Source organism: Lytechinus pictus, chromosome 3 (genome assembly GCF_037042905.1).
Source record: "Lytechinus pictus isolate F3 Inbred chromosome 3, Lp3.0, whole genome shotgun sequence".
Taxonomy (NCBI): domain Eukaryota; kingdom Metazoa; phylum Echinodermata; class Echinoidea; order Temnopleuroida; family Toxopneustidae; genus Lytechinus; species Lytechinus pictus.
Window position 1 is genome coordinate 78,357,820 of NC_087247.1, and position 25,992 is coordinate 78,383,811.

At 34.9% G+C, this 25,992-nt stretch overlaps 1 protein-coding gene across 1 annotated transcript; it reads right to left on the reverse strand.

Moving 5' to 3' along the window:
• On the reverse strand, positions 1-25,672 carry LOC129256667 (heat shock 70 kDa protein 14-like). The gene is made up of 13 exons (XM_054894830.2): positions 25,661-25,672; positions 25,269-25,349; positions 21,392-21,629; positions 14,461-14,551; positions 13,267-13,371; positions 11,839-12,000; positions 11,420-11,575; positions 10,931-11,033; positions 8,133-8,261; positions 7,461-7,550; positions 6,806-6,979; positions 4,230-4,300; positions 1-1,935 (listed from the first exon to the last, which is right to left on the reverse strand). The coding sequence occupies exons 1-13, from the start codon at positions 25,670-25,672 to the stop codon at positions 1,848-1,850; spliced, it is 1,500 nt and encodes a 499-aa protein (XP_054750805.2). The 3' UTR covers positions 1-1,847.
• Between the last annotated feature and the right edge of the window lie 320 nt (positions 25,673-25,992).

Sequence of the window (25,992 nt, forward strand, 5' to 3'; positions counted from 1 at the left end):
TTCAAAACTTCAACAAATGTCTTTTATTACATACCACTGCTCAAAATATATTTAAATACTTGTACAAAACTATTTGCAATGGTAGTTATGTTTATAGATTACCCCACTCAAGATTTGAAGCATCACATTTGTTGTTGAATAGCAAATAAAAATGTCGCATGAACATGCAGCACAAGCCATTGTTTTGCAGACAAAAATGGAAGCTTACACAGAATTTAAATTATGAATGGATGGTGTATACATATATGAGCAATAATGCCTCAATGCAGATTGGATATTGTACAAACACTTCACATATTAAACCAACATTATAAACTCATTCACTGCAACTGAGTGTACGTAAAGAAAATCAGGAATCTCCTTTCAATGTTTCAATAACTCTTATAGCAATGTTCAGAATTTGCTTTGCTTTTAGAAATTTACAGATAGGTCAAGTTCATCTGAAGGAAGGAAGGAAACTAGGAGGGGCCATTTTAAATATGGCAATTTCATACAGGCAAGTAGTGTTCGATTAATTTTTTTGCATATCGAAGAGCGATGTCAAATCTTGAGGAGCATTGAATACGCCTCTGAAATGATGAATATCATATGATTTAAAGATCTGTAGGGTGATAATCTGTGATATAATGATCAAACATCAAGAACATTGCTTTTTGCATATAAATTGGCATAAATCGTTTGCAATGTAGTAAATAACCATGATAATGACATCTTGGGCTTGTTGCAGAAATAGTTAAGTTTAAACGCAACACAAGAAATCAAGTGCAAGTCCAATATGAATGTTTCACTGGTTAAAATTAAGTTGCGTTTGATTTTTGCGTTTGATTTTTGCGTTTCTGCAACAGTCCCCAGTGCACATAAATGCAACACCTGCATTGCATATATTTGTTCTGCCTAAATGTGAAATAATAATGATTGCACTTAATAACGAGAAATGCTTCAATTTAAATGACTTATTGGCTTTGTTGAGCTCTTAAAAGCAATAAACCATCTTAACACAAACACTTATTGTAGTCAAATATACGATAATTCAGATACAGAATCTCTTTGAAGAATGATATCTATGAATACCCAAAGCATGCTATATTCAAACCAAAAGCATGCATCTGATATTCTAGTATATTCCCCAACCAGTTATCGGGAGGAGAGACCTGCGGGTCACAGTTCTGTGTGCGCGCCCTTCTTGGCGACCCAGATTGGCTGGCTCCTCCAATGCGCCTTTGAATGTCTTTGACAGATATATGGCGCTATACAAATGCTGTGCATCATCATCATCATTATATCATAATAGTATCAATATCGATTTCTTATGTAGTTACTTCTTTTAGGCAATACCTCTTTTATTCCTGTATGACATTTAATCAGATTTAGCCTTAAATTAAATTGCAATAAGTTGTAACAACTGAAAATAAAAATAATCATGAATTCAGAATATATCAACCATCAAATTTGATTTGCATACATAAAACCACACTTTTTAGCTAAATTTTGATCTTAACGTTATACACGCAATGTTTTATCACAATGACCATGGCATCTTTAAGTTGATCTCAGAAACTGTCCAAGAAATTCCAGCAGATAAGTCATAAAACCACGGTTGGTGATTGTGTTAGTTATAAGGAGAGTTTACATCAATGCATTTTGGGGTTGAGCTCCAACTAATGGACAAATTCATGCCAGCATGTAGAATTAATAAGATCTAAAGCAGCAGATGTCTCACACATTTTATGACATGTTAAACCCATGTCACATATCGCTATCCATATGATCTTCACAAGTTTAGATGAGATCAGCGAGCAGTACTCTCCAATATAAATTGAAGACAATCAGAGTGGGAGTGTTAGTGTTTAAGAGTTCTTGATAGAAGGTGATATCACAAGGCTATCCATACTTCCTGAAACGCTCTCACTACATGTGACTTCAAGAGTTCCATCCCTAAGAAAAAAAAAACCCAAAAATTATAATTTGTGAACCAAGTTTCACAATCTTAATGTTCCCTTTTGAACTCTCACACAAATAAAAGTACAAGCAGTGATAAATTGCCCAACACAAATATACTTTGATGCTTTTACAAGGTGCCTATTTATTTGTTACTGAAGTATAACACTCTGTCCTAGCCCCTTTTCTTGACATCAAGACTTAACTGCCCCTAAGTCAACCTGTACACCTGCTGCAGGTCTATTGCCAGCACTATTTGCAAATAGCCTAGATTCTAGTCTGGCTTTACACATTAAGAATTAATAAAGGAAAAAGAAACCCCAAACCCAATACAACATAATATCATTGATAGGAACAGGATGATCAAAATGAATCCACTTATACCCCAGTCTGATTTCCCAGTAAAGAGTCCCACCTCTTTAAAGATGGGATTCTTCAAGTTCTAAGTCTCTGGATGGAGGTTGCCATTTTCGCGGGATTAGTTCAAATTTGTGACATCAGCAACGAAATACATCTGTAAGTAGATATCTATGTTTACATGCTTTACATTTTATTTTACCAATAAAAAATAAAATATACACATAAAACTCAAAAAAATATTGCTAGAAATGAAACTTTAAAAAATATGGTTAGAACTCATCATATACAAATATTATATGATGAGTTTTAATAATTAATCTTTCACCCAATATTCATTTCAAAATGGGCAAATAAGCTAGTGAGAATAAATCACTATAGCTTTGGCCATTAAGAAAATTGTAGATTATATAATATAATGTTAAACACATTTCTTACAACATCCTAAATGAGCTTTGTGTGTATATTTGATTTATTAATGGTAAAATAAAATCTATAATAGGCAAATGTAGATATCTACATAGAGATAACCCTACAAAAAGGTTACCTCCATCCAGAGACTTTGTTGTAAAGTAAACTTGTAGGCCCGAATTCACAAAGGTGGTTTCATTTAATAGAAACCGTGGGTTTTAGAAACCATGGTTTTGAAAAACCCACGGTTGATAACTCCCCAAACAGTTGACTCAAAATCGTGCCTTAAAAACCTCTGGTAAAACCATGGTTTCATTTGAAACCACCTTTGTGAATCACAAAATCAGTAAAACCCATGGTTTAAACCATGATTTTTTTGCAAAAACCACCTTTGTGAATTCAGGCTGTAGTGATTGGTGGATTTTATTGTCATGTATTAATTCAGTGCATTACAAATGAAATAAAGCATTGCAAATAATTTTTTTTCCAAACTTTTATCTTCTTCCATTTCTAACAACAAGAGTGTCGCTAAGGCGAGCACATAATACGCCCGTCTGTAACACGGAAAATGGAGTTATTGGTCAAGCCTAGGTTAAGTTAATGTAAAGTTATCGCGTTTACAAGGACTGCAGAAGGGTAAGATGAAAACATGTCACTCTGACCTTGACCTTTGCCCTTTTGACCTCAAAATCTACAGGCTTCCCGGGATTCTTGCTAGTATCATACAAACCAAATTATATGAGCCTAGGTTAACTTAAACTGAAGTTATCGTGCTTACAATGACTGCAGAAGGGTAAGATGAAAATGTCCCTGTGACCATGACCTTCGACCTTTCGACCTTAAAATCAATAGGCTTCATGGGATCCATGCTAGTAACATACACACCAAATTATATGAGCCTAGGTTAAGTTAAACTGAAGTTATTGCGTTTACAAGGAAAAGTTAACGGACAGACACCGAGCGTGATACCATAATACGTCCCGTCGAGACAGGTGTACAAAAAGTGTACCACTTTATTTTGGTCCTTTATGGGTCAGTGGCATGATTCTTTTTAGTATTCACCTGGGAAGTTCATCACACAAATAAATCTAATATTACTGATACATGTAATCTGACAAAAATAGACAATACTACAGTGAATAAAGAAAAGAGAGTTTCTCTTTGACTAGTCAAAGAAAAAAGCACCTCTTTCATACAGGTGTCATTAGTCCTAACTGCTAACAATGTACCTGACCATGGCATTGTTTGTAAGGAGGATTTTATTGATTCTTTTCTCTCCTTTTTTTCAATGAACTTCCAGGGTCTGCTGGAGGATTGATATTTTTACATCTAAAGAAGGTAAACAATCTCCCACTAAGTGGTTTTGAAAGTGAATGTATCCAAAACAAAACAAAACCTCTTACAACTGCAAACTACTGGGACAAAGGGGCATCAATAGGGAAATGTGAGGTTGTGCAGAAATGTGAACGGAACGCATAAAGAGTAAAGTACAGGATACAGAGAGAAGATGAATTGCATCTCACCTTTTCAAATGAAGATCTAAAGTGACCTTGCCTTCTTGTGGTTCTTCAGACACAAGATCTCTGAGAATTATCTGAAGAAAACAAAAAAAAAACATTGCAGTGCATATTCATTTCAAAGATATAATGAAATTCAAAAAAATTTCTAGAAGAGATATATCATATACTGTATCACTTTTTAATTCTATGGAATTGCATAGATTTACTGGATGTTTCCTTTTTAGAATTAGATGTGTATTTCTTTTTTTACATGAAACTAGTTTACACTAGTAGGATGATACAAATGAATCAAGCTATTATACAAAAAATAGAATAAAACAATCTTATCAAACAAGCAAGGGCATGTATAATTCAATAGAGTAAAAAGTTGCTGACAGGCCAAGTCTCTTGCAAAGACTGGGATTCAGATATATTTATCTTTTCATGTCCACATGCTTTTTGTGATTCCAGCGCATTTGCTCCAATAGACAAGAGTGTCGCTAAGGCGAGCACATAATACGCCCGTCTGTAATGCAGAAAATTGAGTTATTGGTCAAGCAAAAAAAGTTGAAGGTGGCGACTTCACCTTTCACTGTCTGACCTCATAATCAATAGAATTCCTGAGATCTATGCTAGTATCATACACACCAAATTATATGAGCCTATAGGTTAACTTAAACTAAAGTTATCGCGTTAACAAAGACTTCAGAAGGGTATGAAAACATGTCACTGTGATCTTGACCTTTGACCTTTTGACCTCAAAATTTTTAAGTTTTTCTGGAATCCATGCTAATATCATACACACCAAATCATATGAGTCTAGGTTAAGTCAAATTGAAGTTATTGCGTTTACAAAGACTTCTGAAGGGTAAGATGAAAACATGTCACTGTGACCTTGACCTTTGACCTCAAAATCAATAGGCTTCCTGGGATCCATGCTAGTATCATTCACACCAAGTTATATGAGCCTAGGTTAAAGTAAACTAAATTTATCACGTTTACATGGACCATCAGAAGGGTAAGATGAAAACGTGTCACTGTCATCTTGACCTTTGACCTTTTGACCTCAAAATCAATATGCTTCCTGGGATCCATGATAGTATCCTACACTCCAAATTATATGAGCCTAGGTTAAGTTAAACTGAAGTTATCGCATTTACAAGGAAAAGTTAAAGGACGGACAGAAAGACAGACGGACGGACACCTAGCGTGATACCATAATACGTCCTGTCTAGACGAGCGTATGAAAATGTTTACTTCAAGCTTAACTGTGTACCTTAAAGCCAAACTTGGCCCTTACCGTTATCCTACTCCTTGCTTTAAACCTAGCCCTAACCCAAACTTTCACCTTGATCATAATCCTCATGCTCATGTTGTATTAGGCCAAAATCTAAATGGCAAACCTAACCTTGTTTATATCTGCTAAGAAATGAAAACAGGAGCAAAGGTAGAAACAGATGAATACACTGTTACCATTTAAACCTTGAGTCGAATTGATTTTAAAGTTAGTGTGTGATCAAGATTGAGCATTGGTATTTATTTGGCAAAGTAGGTGCATCGATAAACATGTATGAAACTGAGTGACAATACAAATTACAGGTATATGGCAGTGCTGTCCAGTACACATAATGATATAATGAATGAGCAGAGAAAATTACATTTGATATTAATTTCCATCAATTTGGGGTTGATTTTGATCCAACTCTGTCTCTGGCGAGTTTTGAGATCTCCACCAGTACACTAGATGATAAAGAGTAGAAGGTACAGGAGATTGGCCTGATGAAAAATCTTAGTGTGTCTGTGTTTGGGTCTGGAGATGATGGAGAGGTGACACAACATTTGCTCCTGTGACTTTTGCTCCAGACTTTATTTTGCCTATAAAGGGTTAGGTTTAGGGTTGCATTAGGGTTTGATGTTAGATTTAGGGTAGGGTATAGTGTTAAATATAGGGTTGAAGTTAGTAATTTGGTTAGTTTGTACAATTAAAAGCAGAGCAATTGTGGCCGGAACAAACGTAATGAAACCGACTGAAAATCATTCTGACTTTGCAAGATTAAAATCTTTCATATCATTTTATTTCAAACATATATGTTGTCATTTGCAAACATTTTTGTTGGAGATATTTTGGAAGAAATATTGAATGCAGTCCCTTTGGTTAATGATATTTCGTAATCATGGAAATACATATGATGGAAATACATATGATGGTTATGTTGACAGTTAACTTGTGCATTACTAGCCTACACAATGAGAGCTCCACATGGACTGACAGGGGGTGCCCCAAAGCTGGAATAGCGCTAGAGCATCCCCACCCATCAATTCATTAATGCATCAATGTTCAAACACCACTTTATAAAATAATACAAATGGCTATGACCAAGGCTTAGTCCTGATGGTAGCTTCATGGAGAGGAAAGTCACCCAGCTACAGGAATAAATCCAAGTTTATCACCACTGCACACCTGAATAAGCTATAGTATTTATAAGAATAGATCAAAGAATGATAGACTTTGAGGGTCTTTTTTTTTATCGTAATGCTCAGCTGTCATCACTAGAATAATGAATAATGATAACAGAAATAAGTATAAATGTTGAACTCACTTTTCCTAATTTTGTTGTTTCATCTAAAGAGCTGGTAGGCTCTCCTTCCACAAGTTGAAGTGATAAAGAGTCTTGGTCTTTAGGGACAGTAAAATAATGCTGCTGCCTGAGAGGAATGTAGCTGTGTTTGGGCACGATAGGATGAAGAAGGGATGATCCAGCCTCGTCAACAACCTAACAACAAGCAATCAAAGTTACACATTAGATTCAGCATTTTGATATGTGGTTTACAGGAGTAATATTATCTGTATGTACAAATGCATCAAGTGAAATCTTGAGTAAAATTAGGGAGTCTATGATATTGGGGCTACAGATCTTCCTCTGTTACAGCCCACATCTATAGAATTCACTCCCATTAGACATCAAATCTTGCAAGCCACCAGAACTCTTTCACAAAAAAATTAATAACTCATGGTCAACTACTGCGTGCCTCCTTTTCATTTTGACTTTAAACTTATACATACCTGCTATTGTTTTGTTTTATTTACCTGCTATTTTTTAAATTACTATGTAATTATTACATTGTCTGTATTGTGTAAGTTGTCAAATGAGTATTGCAAGCCCTGGGTATCATTATCACCAGAGATGTGCACTATATTAATCTTAAATTATTATCATTATTTTCATCGAGTATTACAATTGGATAATGACCTACCTTAATGAATATTGACTTTGCAGTACATGGTGTTTGTAAGTCAGATGGACTACATGATAAACTATCTTCTCTACTTGACAACAAAGCAGCCTGTAGATGACAATCAAAATAAGTCAGAGATAAATGAATATTGAATTGTACTTACAACCATCGTATTGCTAACCCATAGACAAGAAGAATTGTATCAATAGATACTGGTAGATCTATATGGTAGAAACCATATAGAAATCAGTGATTTCAGTTGTAAGCAGTCAGAGAAAAATGATTTTAGAAATAGGGAAAATTTACAGAAAGTAATAATGCAAATACAGTGTACGTTCTAAATATAGAATATAGTAGCCCTGCAACAAAATACACAGCAGACTTTGATGGATTCATTGGAAACAGAAACAGGAAGATAAATGCAGCATTGTATGCAACATATTGGTTTCCATTGTTATTTATATTCTACATATTACATCTGATAATAATAATCAGTAGAAATTTGAATTGGTATGGCAAAGATAAAATTATTATTTTGATATCATCAAATTCCATATAGCTGATTCAATTTCAATTCTATATATGCAAGATTGCAATATATTTAGGCAAATTATTTTAATTAGCTAAATGAAATCAGATAGTGGATGTAAAAAGACATGTATCTTTGTGTTGAGTAATACTAGTACATACCTGTACTGCAGCACCGATTGCTACCACCTCGTCTGGTGAAATGGATGAGAGAAGTTCTGATTCTGGGAATCTATCTTTCAAGAGATTCTGAAGCTTTGGAATGCGAGTTGATCCTCCTATAACAATAACCTGCAGACATAATAGATGTTACTTGATATATCAATTCATTATTATTATAATAATCAATTAATATGATAATCATTAACTGCTGATTACCATTTGTTTCTATGTGATACAAAAAAAAGGCAAACGCCAAGCGTTGTCTCGCAAGCATATTGCAGTCATGAAGAGACTGCATGTCAAAACTATGCTATATGACTTCTGAGGCTGTCAGCAGTTTAGGGGGTGAATTGTGGTTCTGACAGTTTACATATGCATTAATGGTATAGGCCTACTTTATCCCTAGAAAATCAGATAACACTAAGAATGCTGTTAATACTATGAAGCTATAATTGTTTCCATGCAAGTAAGGAAATGAATGTTAGTGAAAAAGAATGTAATTGATAATAATGTGAGTAAAATTGTAAAATTAAATTAATTACTAAGGTGTAATGAAATGCCAATCTTTAGCATTATGTTGGATGATGGTAGGGGCATAACTTTTCTTAATTTGTTTTGTACAGTCTACAGTATTACCAGAACATGCACATACAGCAAATCTGAAGGGTAACATTTAAGAAACTTTGACAGCTTTTCTATTGTACCATTGGCAAATTTGTGTGAATATTATAAATGGTGCCAAGAACTATAGCTCATTAAATAAATAACTACAACAGTTTTTAAAGGACAAGTCCACCTCAACAAAAAGTTGATTTGAATAAAAAGAGAAAAATCCAACAAGCATAACACTGAAAATTTCATCAAAATTGGATGTAAAATAAGAAAGTTATGACATTTCAAAGTTTCGCTTTATTTCACAAAACAGTTATATGCACATCCTGGCTGGTTACAAATGAAGAGACTATGACGTCATCCACTCACTGTTTCTTTTGTATTTTATTATATGAAATATTCTAATTTTCTCCTCATTGTCTAGTGATACAACCATTAATTCCTCTCTGAACATGTGGAATTAACATTATTTAATACTATATGGTTCAGTCAAGTTGGTCCTTATTGTCAAATCTATAAAAAAAGGAAATATTGTACAATTCAAACAATAAAAAACAAAAGAAATAGTGAGTGATGGACATCATCGACTGACTCACCTAGTTGTGCATATCACTGTTTTGTGAAAAATAAACGAAACTTTAAAATATCATAACTCTCTTATTTTACATCTTATTTTGTAAAATTTTCAGCACTATGCTAGTTTGATTTTTCTCTATTTATTCAAGTCAGCAGTTTCCTGGGGTGGACTTGACCTTTAAAGAATAAACAAGTAAAATACAACATTTGGTTCAGGTATAGAGAGTACTGAGTTCTGAAGTAAAATGTTAGTGTTAAAAAGTATAAAATTATAAAGTTCATGTCATTAGAGGAACAAAGTAGTGTGAAAGTTCATTGACCTTTGACCTTAATCAAATTCAACTCACATTCGAACCTGACCTGCACCTTCAAGAGATGGACCTCTGTTACGAGTTTGGCGATCCCACCTCGAAACTATAGACAGTTATTGTGTGTACAACACAGCACAGTGCCAGTCATGGAAAGTTCATTGACCTTTGACCTTAATCAAATTCAACTCACATTCGAACCTGACCTGCACCTTCAAGAGATGGACCTCTGTTACGAGTTTGGCGATCCCACCTCGAAGCTATAGAAAGTTATTGTGTGTACAACACAGCACAGTGCCAGTCATGGAAAGTTCATTGACCTTTGACCTTAATCAAATTCAACTCACATTCAAACTTGACCTGCACCTTCAAAAGATGGACCTCTTGTATGAATTTGGCAATCCCACCTCGAAGATATAGAAAGTTATTGTGTGTACAGCACAGCACAGTGCCAGTCATGGAAAGTTCATTGACCTTTGACCTTATTCAAATTCGGCTCACATTTGAACTTGACCTGCACCTTCAAGAGATGGACCTCTGTTATGAATTTGGCGATCTCATCTCGAAGCTATAGAAAGTTATTGTGTGTACAACACAGCACAGTGCCAGTCATGGAAAGTTCATTGACCTTTGACCTTATTCAAATTCGACTCATATTTGAACTTGACCTGTGCCTTCAGGAGATGGACCTCTGGTATGAATTTGGTGATCCCACCTCGAAGCTATAGAAAGTTATTGTGTGTACAACACAGCACAGTGCCAGTCATGGAAAGTTCATTGACCTTTGACCTTATTCAAATTCGACTCATGTTTGAACTTGACCTGTGCCTTCAGGAGATGGACCTCTGGTATGAATTTGGTGATCCCACCTCGAAGATATAGAAAGTTATTATGTGTACAACATAGCACAGTGCCAGTCATGGAAAGTTCATTGACCTTTGACCTTTGACCTTATTCAAATTTGAGGGACATTTACGGCAGATACCGGTAGTCATAGTTGCTTCCCTTTTATACCCGCGGCTCATACCCCTCTAAACGGGATTGCCCCAAGCGGCTACGCTCGGCCACCCGACGCGAGTTGAAAACTGGTAGTGGTATCGGGCTGAGATTGGCTTGGCTCAGACCTGTCACTGTGTATAAACCGCACCCCCGACTTTTGATTCTGTCCCGCCGAGAAAAAGGTGCGGTTAATACACCGTTACTTATGGTAACTGTTCGTGACATGCCAGAGTTTGGTTAAAATCAAGATTTACAAAAATTGATGTTCCTAAAGATAATAAAGTCAGTATAAATATAAATTACCTTATGTATATCAGCTGCACTCATACCATTTTCTTGGAGTGTTGTTTGAATAACCTGCAAACATCTCTGAAGAGGTACATTTATTATGGATTCAAACTTGGCCCTGGAAAGAGAATAAAATATAAAAAATATTGAAAATAGTAACATAGAACTCATATATGAATTTTAATGAAAATATGATTTCCCTTTATATGCATACATCTTTTAATAATTATGATTTCTTTCGGAAGAATTGTAAAAAAGAAAGCTACAGATTACTTCAGGATAGAATCATGAAATCAGGATGAGAAATTCACCTTGTATATTCCATGACTACTGGTAGATGGATCTTATTTAGGAAAAGTTCTCAGCAAAAAAATGTACCATATAACATTATATACCATATCCAATCACCTCCAATATCAGATAAATTTAAAATATTCATGCCCTTTAACTTGCCAAATTATAAATATCATATATCTAGTTTAATTTTTGAAAAAGTGATTTTACCTGGATACATTACTATGGAAGTCAACTCCTTCATAGAGTGAGTCTACCGATATACTTGCTGAGTTTATTGTAGAGAGAACATGTTTACCCGTTTCACAGGCATTATAGAGTTTACCCATAGCTCTTTTATTATCGGTGATATCCATGCGCCATTGTCTAAAAAACAAAGGAAAACAAAACATAAAGATCGAAATATTGAATTAATACAGAAGTTTCCGTTTCAAATCATGATTAATGATAAATATTCTATTCAGTCACAAATATTCTATTATCAAGTTTCATAGAATAGAGTATTGAACAGATTCATCATTTCAGCTTGTGCAATTTTCATCAATTTCTAATAACAAAAACATGACAATAATACAAGGAATCAGATTCTATTTAAGTACTTGAATGTTATTTAAAATCTATAATATTACCTTTTAAAGTCAGTAGCACATGATTCAGCCAAAGCCTGTGTGAAATCATTACCAGCACACTCTCTACTTGTATTAGAAGCTACAACCCTCTGAAGTCCATTTGTAATGTTGACCAAAGAGACACTAACCGATGACCCTCCTAACCTGTACACTAAAGCATTGCTGCAAAGGAAACATAAGAACGAGTATAATTGTTCTTTATTCAAAACAGGAGCATGAAAAGGACAAATTGGTATAACTTTCCAGCACCAACAATTTTTTTAATTATCAATAATGCACTTCCTTTAAATAAGGCCCCTCCCAACTGTCTTCACCCCCTCCCCAAAAAATAGTATTTTTGTCAACATTATACCTTCTACAGAGGTTATAAGTTTTTTACAGATTTGCAAAACACATTTTTTTTAAATACACCCTTCCTATGGGTTTTTTCAATAATCATGAAATTAAATGGAATTTAAAGAAAATGTCGGTTGTGGTAATGATCTCAATACGAGTTCTAATGGCCCGAATTCTCAAAGGTGGTTTTTAAAACCATCACTTATTTATCGCGTATATTAAAAAATGTTCAATGCTCATGCGCGCTTTTGTCACAGTGTGCCTAATTGATGCCTGTTGCCATGGTAATCTACACTATTTTATTCATGAGTCCACCGCTTTGAATTAATGAGTCCACTCTTCAAACAGTGGACTCATGAATGAAATAGCGTATTTAACAATGGCAATAGGCGTCAATTTGGCGCAATGTGACAAAGGCATGGATCAGCATAGGACATTTTTTAATATGCGCAGTAAATAAGCGTAATTTAAACAGGAAATCTACATAAACCATGGGTTCAAAACCACCTTTGTGAATTAGGGCCAAGGAGTTTGAACAGATTCAAATGAAATAACCAGTGTTTGTATGTATATCGGTAAATAAAAATATGTGCCAAATGCTCTGGAAGAAAATGTGAAATTGCTGAGAAATTACCAAAATAAACATGTATTCCCATCAAATGCCTGGTATTTTCCAAGCAATACTAATACACTCTCCCACATTTGGTTTTCTGTGTTAGTGATCATACGTGACAGTTTTCAACTAAGATTTCATGATTTCATAAAAATAAGTTCATGTTAATGTACCAGATCTAGATCTTTGAGTAATAGGGTTTTAATTTAAAGACTTTCTCAAAATATTTGTTTGCTACAATTACATATTTTCTTTTGACCAAGCTTCAACTATCAAATTGCGATTCATGGTTTTGTCAATCTTTCAATCTGTGATGAGTTTGGGATATTTAAAGCACATAACAAAAAAAGGTCAATAAACAGGAGAGCAGTTGAAGAAACATCTTGGCAATGATTTTTTTTTCCAAACCGAGCCAATAGAGACTTGAGTAGCTTTTAATGCCTGTCAGTGAATGACATGATATGAAGGAGTGCACATACCATGGATCATGTGGTTTTGTCACTCCTATTTCATAAGCTAAGACAGCAGCTGACGGATCACTGATCAAACGCAGTACATTGAAACCTGCCGATTCAGCAGCTTTCCTGAAAAACAAAATGATTAAAACCAGCTCAATGTTGGCCTTACTAATCTCAGAATAGCGTGCATACAATACTTGTAACACTCACCAACATTCATTTATATAAACATGGGTTAGATTCTTTGTCATCAAAGAAGTCAAACACCCATATCCACTCTAGTACAGACTGTTAATGAACAAACCAAAATACTTTGATACCTATCATTTTTATTGCACAATGGGATAACACATTTTCCTATTACTGGCGAAAATCAAAATACTAACAAAAGAAAACTAAACAAAAGTGTCGCTAAGGCGAGCACATAATACGCCCGTCTGTAATGCGGAAAATGGAATTATTGGTCAAGCAAGAAAAGTGGAAGATGGCGACTTCACCTTTGACCTTCTGACCTCAAAATCGATAGAATTGCTAGGATCTATGCTAGTATCATACACACCAAATTATATGAGCCTAGGTTAAGTTCAACTAAAGTTATCGCGTTAACAAGGACTTCAGAAGGGTAAGATGAAAACATGTCACTGTGATCTTGACCTTTAACCTTTTGACCTCAAAATCAATAGGCTTTCTGAGATCTATGCTAGTATCATTCACACCAAATTATATGAGCCTAGGTTAAGTTCAACTAAAGTTATCGCATTTACAAAGACTTCTGAAGGGTAAAATGAAAACATGTCAGTGTGACCTTGACCTTTGACCTTTGACCTCAAAATTGATAGGCTTTATGGGATGCATGCTAGTATCATACACGCCAAATTATGAGCCTAGTTTAAGTTTACAAGGAAAAGTAAACAGAAAGACGGAAGGACGGACGGACAGACAGATGGACACCGAGCATGGTACCATAATACGTCCCGTCTAGGACGTGCGTATGACGGGCATACAAAAATGAAATTTGAACTTATTTGCTGTAACTTGATGTAACAACTGTGTATCAAAACAAGTTTTTGTTGATGAAAAATCTTTGCAACATCCCCTTCTTCTAAGCTTCATAGAAAGTTCACCATGATGAAAGACTGGTTTCCATTGACATATATCATTAATTCTATTATTCATAGTCTACTTAAATCAATATTAATGAAAACACAGAATTACCTGATTGCTTCTCTCTGCTCATCAGAAAATTCAACTGGACATGTAAGTACTGTGTCTTTCACATCTTTCCCTCCCTGGTGTACTGCAATTTCTGTTTAAAAAAAAATACAACAAAGACTTGACTTCTAAAACAAGGCATAAGTGATGTTGTGTCTCTCCCACTTGTGAAAATGACCAGAAATATCGCGATTTGCAAGGGCATGCAACACAATTGTATCAAAAGTTCATTGTGAAATAACTGGGATGGAATAACATTTGTCGTAAGAGTCTTGCATGTAGACTTTAATGTTGACCTCAAAATGACCTTTGACCTTACCATGTGACTTACGAACACAATGCAGGTCTCTTAAGTACAGCTACAACCCAAGTTTGATTTGAAATTGACTTACAGATGCAGAGTTATGTGTCATAAGAGTCTTGCATGTAAAATTTAATGTTGACTTAACAATGAACTAGTGCTGCAAGTCGGGCGGCATGTTCGGGTTCAGTTCGGTTCGGCGGGGTTCGGCAATTTTTTTCCGAACTTTGGTTCGGTTCGGGGTTCGGCTATTAATGCCAAAATGATATTATTAACATAAAATAAGGAAATGCCGACACTCGAACAATTAATCTTGACAAAGATCTGTCATATATTTATAATAAATTTTGTTTCTAAAAAGAATAGTTATAAAAATTGTTGCATAACTTTCTTTTATTTATTTTAATCTTTAAACAAAAATAAGAGTCATTTCTACTTTCATTTTTAAAATGAAATAAAAAAAAACCAAAGAAAATATATTGATAATGAGAGAATCAGGTGGGTGTTTCATAAAGCTGTTCGTAAGTTAAGAGCGACTTTAAGAACGACTGGTGAACCTTTCTTACGCGCGTAACCACCGCCAATGAATATACCATTTACCACAAGAAAGGATCACCAGTCGTTCTTAAAGTCGCTCTTAACTTACGAACAGCTTTATGAAACGGCCCCCCGGACAGAAATGGAATTACAAAGATCATTTTTTTTTTTCATGATTATTTCATGTAGCTATTAGTCTGGATGATCCGTGCAAAAATTAGCAAGAATTGTTCAAATCATGGTACAAGCATGAAATTTGGCTGACAGGTAGAGTAAACAGTACTGAACATTTCTAGCAGGGGGTGCCAACCTGATCTCTCCTCGTATAGCAACAGTTGCTAAGTAACATATTTACCGTAGCAACCACCATTTTGGGGGTGTTTTCTACATTTAAAAAACTATATTTTGACTTCGAAGTGCCAATTTTACAATCACATATCAAGCAACGTTCCAACCATATACAGCAACAGTTGCTAAGCAACACGTTTTCCATAGCAACTATAGATAATATTAGTAAATACAACATCTGGTCATAAAATTTGAATGGAAATGGTAAAAAATTGGTCAAAGTATGAAAAATACATAGCAGTCAAAATAATATTATATATGCATAATACTAATGGTGTCTAGGTAACAAACCTAATTTCTGATGTGCATGATTTTATTAATTTGATTTTTTTTCTTCATACTATATATTCCTACATGACACAGCTAACACACCGACAAAAATCATCACTGCGTCATTGAATGTGCTTATTATTTAATGATTATATAGGATCTCGCCTGTTATAAAAATGAGACAGGGTATTGCAGTGGATGAACTTTTAGGGCAAAGGGAAGCTGAAATTTGATTGATATGAACTAATCGCTCCCAAATGACAAAGCGCCATTGGGAAGCAATGGCGATTAATGCCCACATACTTACCTGTCGGTAAAGTTTTGATATTTTTGACTAATTTGAAGAGCATGTACAGTTGACCTGAAACAGCCTCAAGCATCATTGACTGTATGTGTACTGTACATAGCATGCAGAGTAGACCTGAAACAGCCCTAAGCAGCATTGACGGTATATTCACTGTACAGCATGTATAGTAGACCTGAAACAGCCTCAAGCAACATTGACTGTATGTGTACTGTACATAGCATGCACAGTAGACCTGAAACAGCCCCAAGCAGCATTGACTGTATGTTCACTGTATAGCATGGACAGTAGACCTGAAACGGCTTCAAGCATCGACTGCATGTACATGTACCACTTGTGAATACATCACGAAGCAGTACATTTGTCGATTATACAACAACACATTTTAATAAAAATGGTTATCTCTGTAATTGACACTAATCATTAACATCGCATCCTATCATGAAGATGAAGCGGTAATATGCAAGATATTGTATGCTGTACCAGGACATCAAAAAGTTTGGCTGGAAAATGGAAAGCAATGTAAATGTGTTGGTACAGAGCTTTCCAACCTACTTGAAATGACTTCTTTCATCATTCTTTCCCATTATATTTCAGCATCTTTAAACAAAACAAAAACTAATGATTCTAATCAAAAGTTTACTAGAAGCAATTGCCACTGTATGTATCTCTTTTATTTTATCATAATTTTGAGCAATCAATTATATTTACACTGTAAGTTTCCAATAGCTTGGGACTTTGGGTATAATTCTAGCGAATTAATCGAACATACAGTTTATGTGTCGCACATGCCTTCTCAGAGTAGGGCATATATTTAGTCCAAAATTTAAGTTAAGACTGTCTGGGTTAATCATAAGTGCGGGAAAGCAAGACCACTGTCAAACATGCAGTATGCTCGACAAAGAATATCAGATGCAACAGAAGAATATATCAAGAAAGTTACAGTCATCATCCTCTTCGGTGGGACAATTACTTGTTCATCATTCAAATTGTAAGAAACATTTCTCTCCATGAGGAAATTATATTGCGCGACAAGGTGGTAGTGCCATCAGCAGAATCATTTCCATCTGAGTTGGACATGCCAAGAAGTATTGGAGGTATATGGAAGGAAGAAGCATATCAGAACTTCATGCTAATGTTTTGTGGCCGAGTATGGATCGCGTCGAGACAACCTGATATCATAAGTGCTTCATATACGTAGGTGACAAAATCAGATGCGCATAGTCCTGCAAGATCTATCAAGTCATGATCGATCTTGAACCTGCAAGATCCCGGCCAAAATACCTGCAATTGGAACTAACAGGTCAAATTAACTTCTGCACGCGCTTTCGAGCTAGTCATGGATCCTGGGGCTGCAGGATTGATCCAGGTCAAAACACCTGGAAACAGAAGAGACAGGTCCAAATCAACTTCTGCAGGATCGAGCCATGATATATCAATCATATAGCTGCAGAATCCAGGTCAACATGCCTAGAAACGGAACTGACATGTCCAAATCATCTCTAGCAAGATCTTTCACGTCATGATAGATCCTGCAGCTGCGCAGGATTGATCTAAGTCAAAACGCCTGGTCAAAATCAACTCCTGCCCATGACATTCGGTTTGGGAACGGCATGGAGAACTAATATGATCTTCATTGCAGGCTACGGAAGGGAGTGGGTAAACCAAGGCAAAGTGTGTTGACTTTCTAGCGAACGACTACTGTTATCGAGGGATAAAGTGGTATCCAAGCACTCATTTGAAAATAAACTTCTGGCAAGATTTTGGTGTTTGAAATAATTCTAAACTTAGTTGACTCAATCAATTCTTGGTGGTCATCTCTTCGTGGTTATCTCTCTAAGATCAGAGATATTTAGGCTGTAAGTACCCATGACCTCCTGGGGAGTTCTTGTAACCGTTCTTCTACAAGAGTGACCTCTTGCTAAGGCCCCCATTCCACAGAACGAAGACCATTGAAAGACCACTGAAAGACTTAAAATTGGTGAGGTCTTACAGCGGTCTTCAAGATCACTGAAATTTGTTATCTCTGTGGAATGGTTCAGAAAGACCCCTCAAAGAACTCTGAAAGACTGATGGACTTTTCTTGTCTTACTGGTCTTAGACTAGTCCTATAGAGATCTTTCAATGGTCTTTCAGAGATATTTTATGCAACAAGTGATCTTTGAGAATTCTTTCCGTAGACTTTGCCTGGTCTTTCAATGGTCTTTCAATGGTCTTTCAATGATCTTTCAATGATCTTTCATGAGTCTTACAGTGATCTTCGCAAAAATCTTGAGAGACTGCCGAAAGATCATTGAAAGACTATTAAGTCCTTTGAAAGTTCATCGAAAGACCGCTGAAATACTGCTGAAAGACCACCGAAAGACCATTTTCCTGAAAGACCATTTTCCTGTAAGACTGTTTTGAACCGTTTCAAAAAGTTTTGGAGCCCATGAAGACCACGAAGACTTCTGAAAGATTGGTCAGGACACGTGCAAGACCTCAAAGACCATTGTAGGTTCATTGAGAGTCCTCCGAAAGATCAACCCGAATTCATGGTCTTTCAAAGGTCTTTCAGCGGTCTTGTTCTCTGTGGAATGGGGGTATAAATGTTGATAGTGTAGAATTCTTCCAATAATCGATATTTTACATATGTTTCAGTTAATTATGGTTTCCAAATGGACAAAGATTGGTGTTAAAGGTGAAGTTCTTTTAACCTGCAAGAAGTATTATTATACCAATAATATGGAACCCATAGACATCGTCTTTGGAACTATGAACCATATCATGATGTAGTTTAATTTGTGCAAGGTTTTACATTTTAAGCATCTATTAGGACCTCTATGATTTACACATTAATAATCTTACCATACGGCCTTTAACCATTGGTTGCTACAGAAAACATATTACTTAGCAACTGGTACTTCGCATGGGTTTGTATACATTGTTCTTTGTTTGTTGTGATTAATGCATTAATGCTTCAATAGAAAAGATGTGATTCATAGAAATTATAATCCTAAAGGATACCCTATATTAATTGTTACCGTGGAAAATGTTACTTAGCAACGGTTGCTATGGTGCTCATTAGGTCTACCTATGGAAACATTCACCACATATCTATTGGCCAGATTTAATTTCTGAGCTATTCTGAGTAGATTATAATAATCTGAACTAAGATAAAGAATTTGTTGCTACGGAAGAGAGTCCCTTAGCAACCGTTGCTATGAATAAATGGATAAAAACTGTTGTGATACAAAGAAACATGCTTTAGATTAAAATTTGTATGACATATCGCTTGTGAAAATGTTACTCAAGCCCAATTAAGCTCAGTTACTTAGGTAAATATGTTACCTAGCAACCGTTGCTATGTTTGGTGAACTCACGTTGGCACCCCCTGCTAAAAATGTTTAGAATTACTTACTCTACCTTTGTGCCAATTTTTATGCTTGTACCCTTTTCTGAACATTTTTTTCACCCATCACCTAGACTATATGATCATGATCGATTACAATGTCATTGCAAACGCTGCACGCAGCTTCTCCGATTGGAAATTGTTGATCGAGAATGTCGAAACAGTAGACAAACAACCTCCACTCAACTGTTATTATACTGGTAAAATTCACATTCCAAAGAATATGAAATGTTTAAGAAAGTCCCTATTTTCTAAAAAGTGGTTAAATCTGGTCAATCAATTACTTTAAAAAGATAAAATATCAGTCCATTCTTGGTCCAGAAAGATCGACGCTACGTGACTTCAAACATATTTCCAACACGAAAATGAGTACATGGGACTGTACTGTGTATTTCAGTGTTGTGAAATCACTCGCCGTTGATCTTCAGAACCAAGATGGAACTGATAATTTATCATTTCATTTTCAGTAATTGACCAGATTAAACCACTTTTTAGAAAATATTGATGATGGAAAAACGTTTCGAATTCGGAATACAACTTTTACCTGTATAATAGCAACTGAGAGCAGGTTGTTTGGACTTCCTGTTTCAACTTTCCTTACCAACCATTTCCGGAACGCGATCAGGGAACATGCGTTGATTTGGTTTGAATTTTTATCTTTTCTGTTTTTTCTACCCTCATTCCTTCATCTCTTATTTATTGATCTTTTATCTTAATATGAAAATTTCAGAAGGTGAAATATACTTTACCATTACTTTGTCTGTCACAAGGAATTAATTTATGTATTGTCTTTTTCTTTTTTTAAATACAAAACAATTACATCTACGTCCAATTACAATCACGATCGATTACAGCAATACGTAATTCAACTACACTTTTGAACTGTGTTTAGCTTAAAATGTTCCCACATTTTATGAAGAAAAAAATAAATTCATGTTTATAAAAATATTGAAACTGATAAAAATTCAATCAAAGACGAGACCGAAGCTGTCATACTTTGTCATTTATGAGGAATGAATTTATGTCTGGTCCTTTTCTTTATTAAATACAAAATAATTAGGTCCGATTACGATCACGATCGATTACGACAATATGTAATTAATCACACTTTTATACCGAGTTTAGCTTCAAATGTCCCCTCATTTTATCAAGAAAAAATATATTCATGTTAATAAAATATTCTTAAGTTGATAACAGTCCAATCAAAGACGAGATGGGAGCTTTCATAGTGGATTTTAAAAATATTTTGGGTGGAATTCTTATTGTGCACAATCACTAACCAATAATTTTTTATTTATTTTACACATAAATCTATGTAGTCCCCGTTATTATGCATTTTAATTAGCTATATTAATGAGCCTTTTTTTTTTTACCGAACTACCGAACCAGGCCATTGCGTTCGGTTCGGTTCGGTTCGGTCCGGTTCGGAAGTGCCAAGTTCGGCGAACTTCCGTTCGGTTCGGCAGTTCGGCTACAGCACTACAATGAACTTTGACCTTAACATGTGACCTCTGACTGCAGCATAACATGCAGGTCCCCTAAGTACATCTACCATCCAAGTTTGGTTGAAAAGTGACTAACGGTCGCGGAGTTATGTATCATAGTGTTTGTGACACGGACGACATTTGGATCCGTAAGTCTCGCCTCCACATTTGGTGGGCGAGACAAAAAATAAAAGACTGAAAAGAAAAATTGTTACATATTATGTTACAGAAATCATTCAGTAATTCATGAGATTGAAAACAAAATTATGATAGAGCATATAGGAAAAAACCGTCCAAACCTTTTAGCTTCCTCAAAACATGGACAGCCACTTCCATAGAAGAAACAATGATTTTCTTGTTGTTGAGTTCAATTTCGAATCCAGCAAGTCCCTTGCTCTCTACAACCTTGAATGGTGACTGTCTCTTCAGGCCTTGAATAACCTTATCTTCAAACTTTCTGCCGATGACATGCTTTACTTGAAAGATAGTATTGACTGGGTTACGCATTCTTCCTTGCTTGGCAGCCAAACCAACAATCTGAGAGGGACAAATATAGGCTATACATGTATATTTGTAGAATGTAGATGAATTCAAACAATGTCTCATAATATAAACAAGTGAAGCGCCTCTGGCAGTCTCGCCTGCATTACACAATTCGATATAGCAGCAGAGCTGACTTTGAAAATGACTATAAAATGATTATTCACAAAAAACACCATTCATATCATATGCTACGTTCACTTACCCTAAATGACATATGACCTTGATCATGTGACCTACGACTTGTGCAAGATGAGCAATGATACTGGATTACCCCTAAGTCCACATTGCAATAACTATATCCATAATGATGGCAATTCAATAATTACCTACAACATGGCCAAAGTTCATTTATCTAAAATAACCTTCTACCTCGTTTATATGAACTGAAACTCGCACAGGATCATCTGGATGTTCAGAGATACTTGATTTAAGTTTAATGAACTAGATCCATAAAAGTTATGATGGTAATTCAACAAATACCCCAAATATGATCAAAGTTCATTGACCCTAAATGACCTTTGACCTTGGTCATGTGAACTGAAATTTGCACAGGATGTTCACTGATACTTGTTAACTCTTAGGTTCAAGTTTTATGCACTAGCTCCATGAACATTTAAAGTGGCTTATTATATTCACTCGCGTTCGTAATCACTCGCGTCGCGTTGGTAATCACACACGTTTTTGATTTTTGGCGATTTTTTTTCATTTCGGTGCGATTTTTTTTCTAACGGTGTCTTCAATGGGACAAACACGCTGGGAAAATAAAATGAAATTGAAATTCGAGTTTCGTTTTAAGCCGGCAAGTGCCTTAAATAAGATGTACTCGACTACTGTTTTAACATAACAAACAAGCAAATCAGCCATGTGGCTCAACTAACTTAGAAAGATCCGGGCTTCTATACTTTGTCTTATACGAGGACTCCGAGTCGGAACTTGCCATATCTGCCACATCGATATTACATCGTATCATTCCCATATGCGGACATGCCTGCATGCAATGGCCCCAAAGACCCGGCCGCGGTACACGACGTGCATCGGTAGCATGGAGCAAGCTAACGTGAGTCGAGCTGAGTTAGATCCCACATTATGTATGAGGCGCCGATTGTACCAATATTATATAGAACAATTATTTGTTATATAATCATTATTCATTAAATAATAACTATTATTTATATACTGTATAATTTACATTCTAATTGTAAATAATTACTATTATATAAAATAACATTTCTAATTATTTATATATAATTCCAAGTAATACTTCATTATTTGTAAATAATAATAGTTCGACATTCTATTATTTATAAATAATGATTATTTGTTTTTCATTATTTATAAATACTGATTATTTGTTTTTCATTATTTATAAATAATGATTATTTGTTTTTCATTATTTATAAATACTGATCGTTTGTTTTTCATTATTTATAAATAATGATTATTTCTTTTTAATTATTTGTAAATAATGATTATTTTTTTTCATTATTTATGAATAATGATAATTTGTTTTTCATTATTTATGAATAATGATAATTTGTTTTTCATTATTTATAAATAATGATTATTTGTTTTTCATTATTTATAAATAATGATTATTTGTTTTTCATTATTTATAAATAATGTATATGAATAACGATTATTTGTATATGATGGCAAACTGTAAAAATCGTTTATAAATAATGATTATTTATAAATAATGGGATATTCAAACAAAAATGTTATTTATAAATAGTGAAACACGATGAATTTTCATTATTTATAAATAATGGGAAACTCAACAAATTATTTATAAATAAAGAAATGTGCACTGGCATTGTTAATAGATAATTATCATTTACAAATAATAGAAAACTCGACAAACTTATTTATAAATAATAAAAAAACGAATTGCAATTATTCATAAATAATGAAGTATGCAGTGTCGTTATTTATAAATAATGAAACACAAAAATTATTATTTATAGATAATGAAAAACAAATAATCATTATTTATAAATAATGGAATGTCGAACTATTTTATTTACAAGTAATGAAGTATTACTTGGAATTATATATAAATAATTAAAAATGTTATTTTATATAATAGTAATTATTTACAAATAGAATGTAAATTATATATAAATAATAGTTATTATTTAATGAATAATGATTATATAACAAATAATTGTTCTATATAATATTGGTACAATCGGCGTCTCATATATAACGTGGGATCTAACTCAGCTCGACTCACGTTAATTAGCTTGCTCCATGCTACCGATGCACGTCGTGTCCGACCGCGGCCGGGTCCGGCCGCCTTGGGGCCATTGCATGCAGGCATGTCCGCATATGGGAATGATACGATGTAATATCGATGTGGCAGATATGGCAAGTTCCGACTCGGAGTCCTCGTATATAAGACACAGTAGAAGTCCGGATCTATTCTAAGTTAGTTGAGCCACATGGCTGATTTGCTTGGTTGTTATGTTAAAACAGTAGTCGAGTACATTTTATTTTAAGGCACTTAATTGCCGGCTTAAAACGAAACTCGAATTTCAATTTCATTTTATTTTCCCTGCATGTCTGTCCCATTGAAGACACCGTTAAAAAAAAAATCGCACCGAAATAAAAAAAATCGCCAAAAATTCAAAACGCGAGTGATTACGAGCCCGCACGCGACGCGAGTGATTATAAACTGCCTTTAAAGTTATGATGGAAAGTTAACAAATACCCCCTACATACCCAAAGTTCATTGACCCTACAGTAACACGACCTTTAACCTTGGTCATGTGACCTCAAACTCAGGCAGGATATTCAGTAATACTTTATTACCCTTATGTCCAGGTTTTGATGACATTTCAAAAACCTAACCTTAGGTTAAAACCTTAACCTCGGGTTAAGTTTTTGACTTTGATCCCAACATGGTTTTAAGTTCATTGACCCTAAATGACCTTTGACCTTGGTCATGTGACCTAACACCAGGGCAGGATATTCAGTACTACTTTATCACCCTTATGTCAAAGTTTCATGAGCTAGGTTCATATACTAAGTTATAATGACGTTTCAAAAACTTAACCTTAGGTTAAGATTTGATGTTGACGACGACGCCATCAGAAAAGAGCCGCCTACGTTTCACTCTGCTGTGCAGGCAAGACAAAAATACTGAAAGTTTTGCACAAAATTTACATGAAGCTAATGAAACATACTGTTTTCTCATATTGTCTGGCTTACAAGGTTACAGAAGGATGAATCTGTAATATTCCATGCATGATTTCTGGTGGATTCAAGTGAAAATATTGAAATAAGCACAAATTATGACAGCTTTTGTTTCATCAAACACATGAAAATACCCATCTAAAATGTCTTCATGGTGATGACTGCACAAATTTACCATTACATTTTAACTTCATTGTGTGTGTAATTTCGCTCAAATTCAATCTGGGTTTTGTGCTAAAATGTAATAGGTCATTTATATTTCTTTTGATAAGGACAAACACGCATCAAACACTAACTAAACACAAAATACAATAAACTTAAAATGTGGAATGTGAATTCTGATGCATAAATACTACATGTACATTTTTAATCACATTTTATTTTAGCAAGAAAATGTTTAAAAAATGCATTATAACCTTAACTTATGTACATATTTACTTTTTCATTGTCCCTGAATGCAACTGCAGTAGGTGTTGTTCTGTCTCCAGCATCATTGGCAACAACTTCTGTCTTTCCATCCTGCAAAAATAATAATAAAATAAACCGAAAATAATGGATAAGAAATGGGTTTGCAAGCAAAGGATATACATGTACATGGAAATAGTACACACAAAATTAAAACAGTAATCAAGGAGGTTGAGGTAGCTCACCCTCTTCCCAATAGGTATACACTCTGTAGCTAGTATCAGGCCAGACACTGTCATCAGTCTATTGAGGAGATTGAGGAGATCAGACAAAGTCTTAGCGGAGCATATCCTGACCGAAATATACTGATTTATTGGTCTAATAGTACACAAGCAATTGCGATCCCTGAACATATGCATCCGTACCTGTTTGGCCATTTTATGCATTGAAGAGATCAAACGCCGATAAAGTCATCTTTTTTTCCAGGGTATTAAGGTAAACCCACTCACACTAATGCGAGGTTAACTATAAACTACCTTGCACACCCAATGTGTTTTTGGTGTTGATTTCCAAGAAGTTGGCAAACATCGCTTCATATCAGAAGAAAAGTTTGCCGAAACTCGGTATTATAGCTACTCATCGCCTCACTGGGACTCTTCTGAGTAGAAACTACAATGATTGTAATTTAGATAGATAAATGGTAGTTATTAAAATTCTCCACATATTGCAGTTAACAAACTGAATTGCATGTGAATTA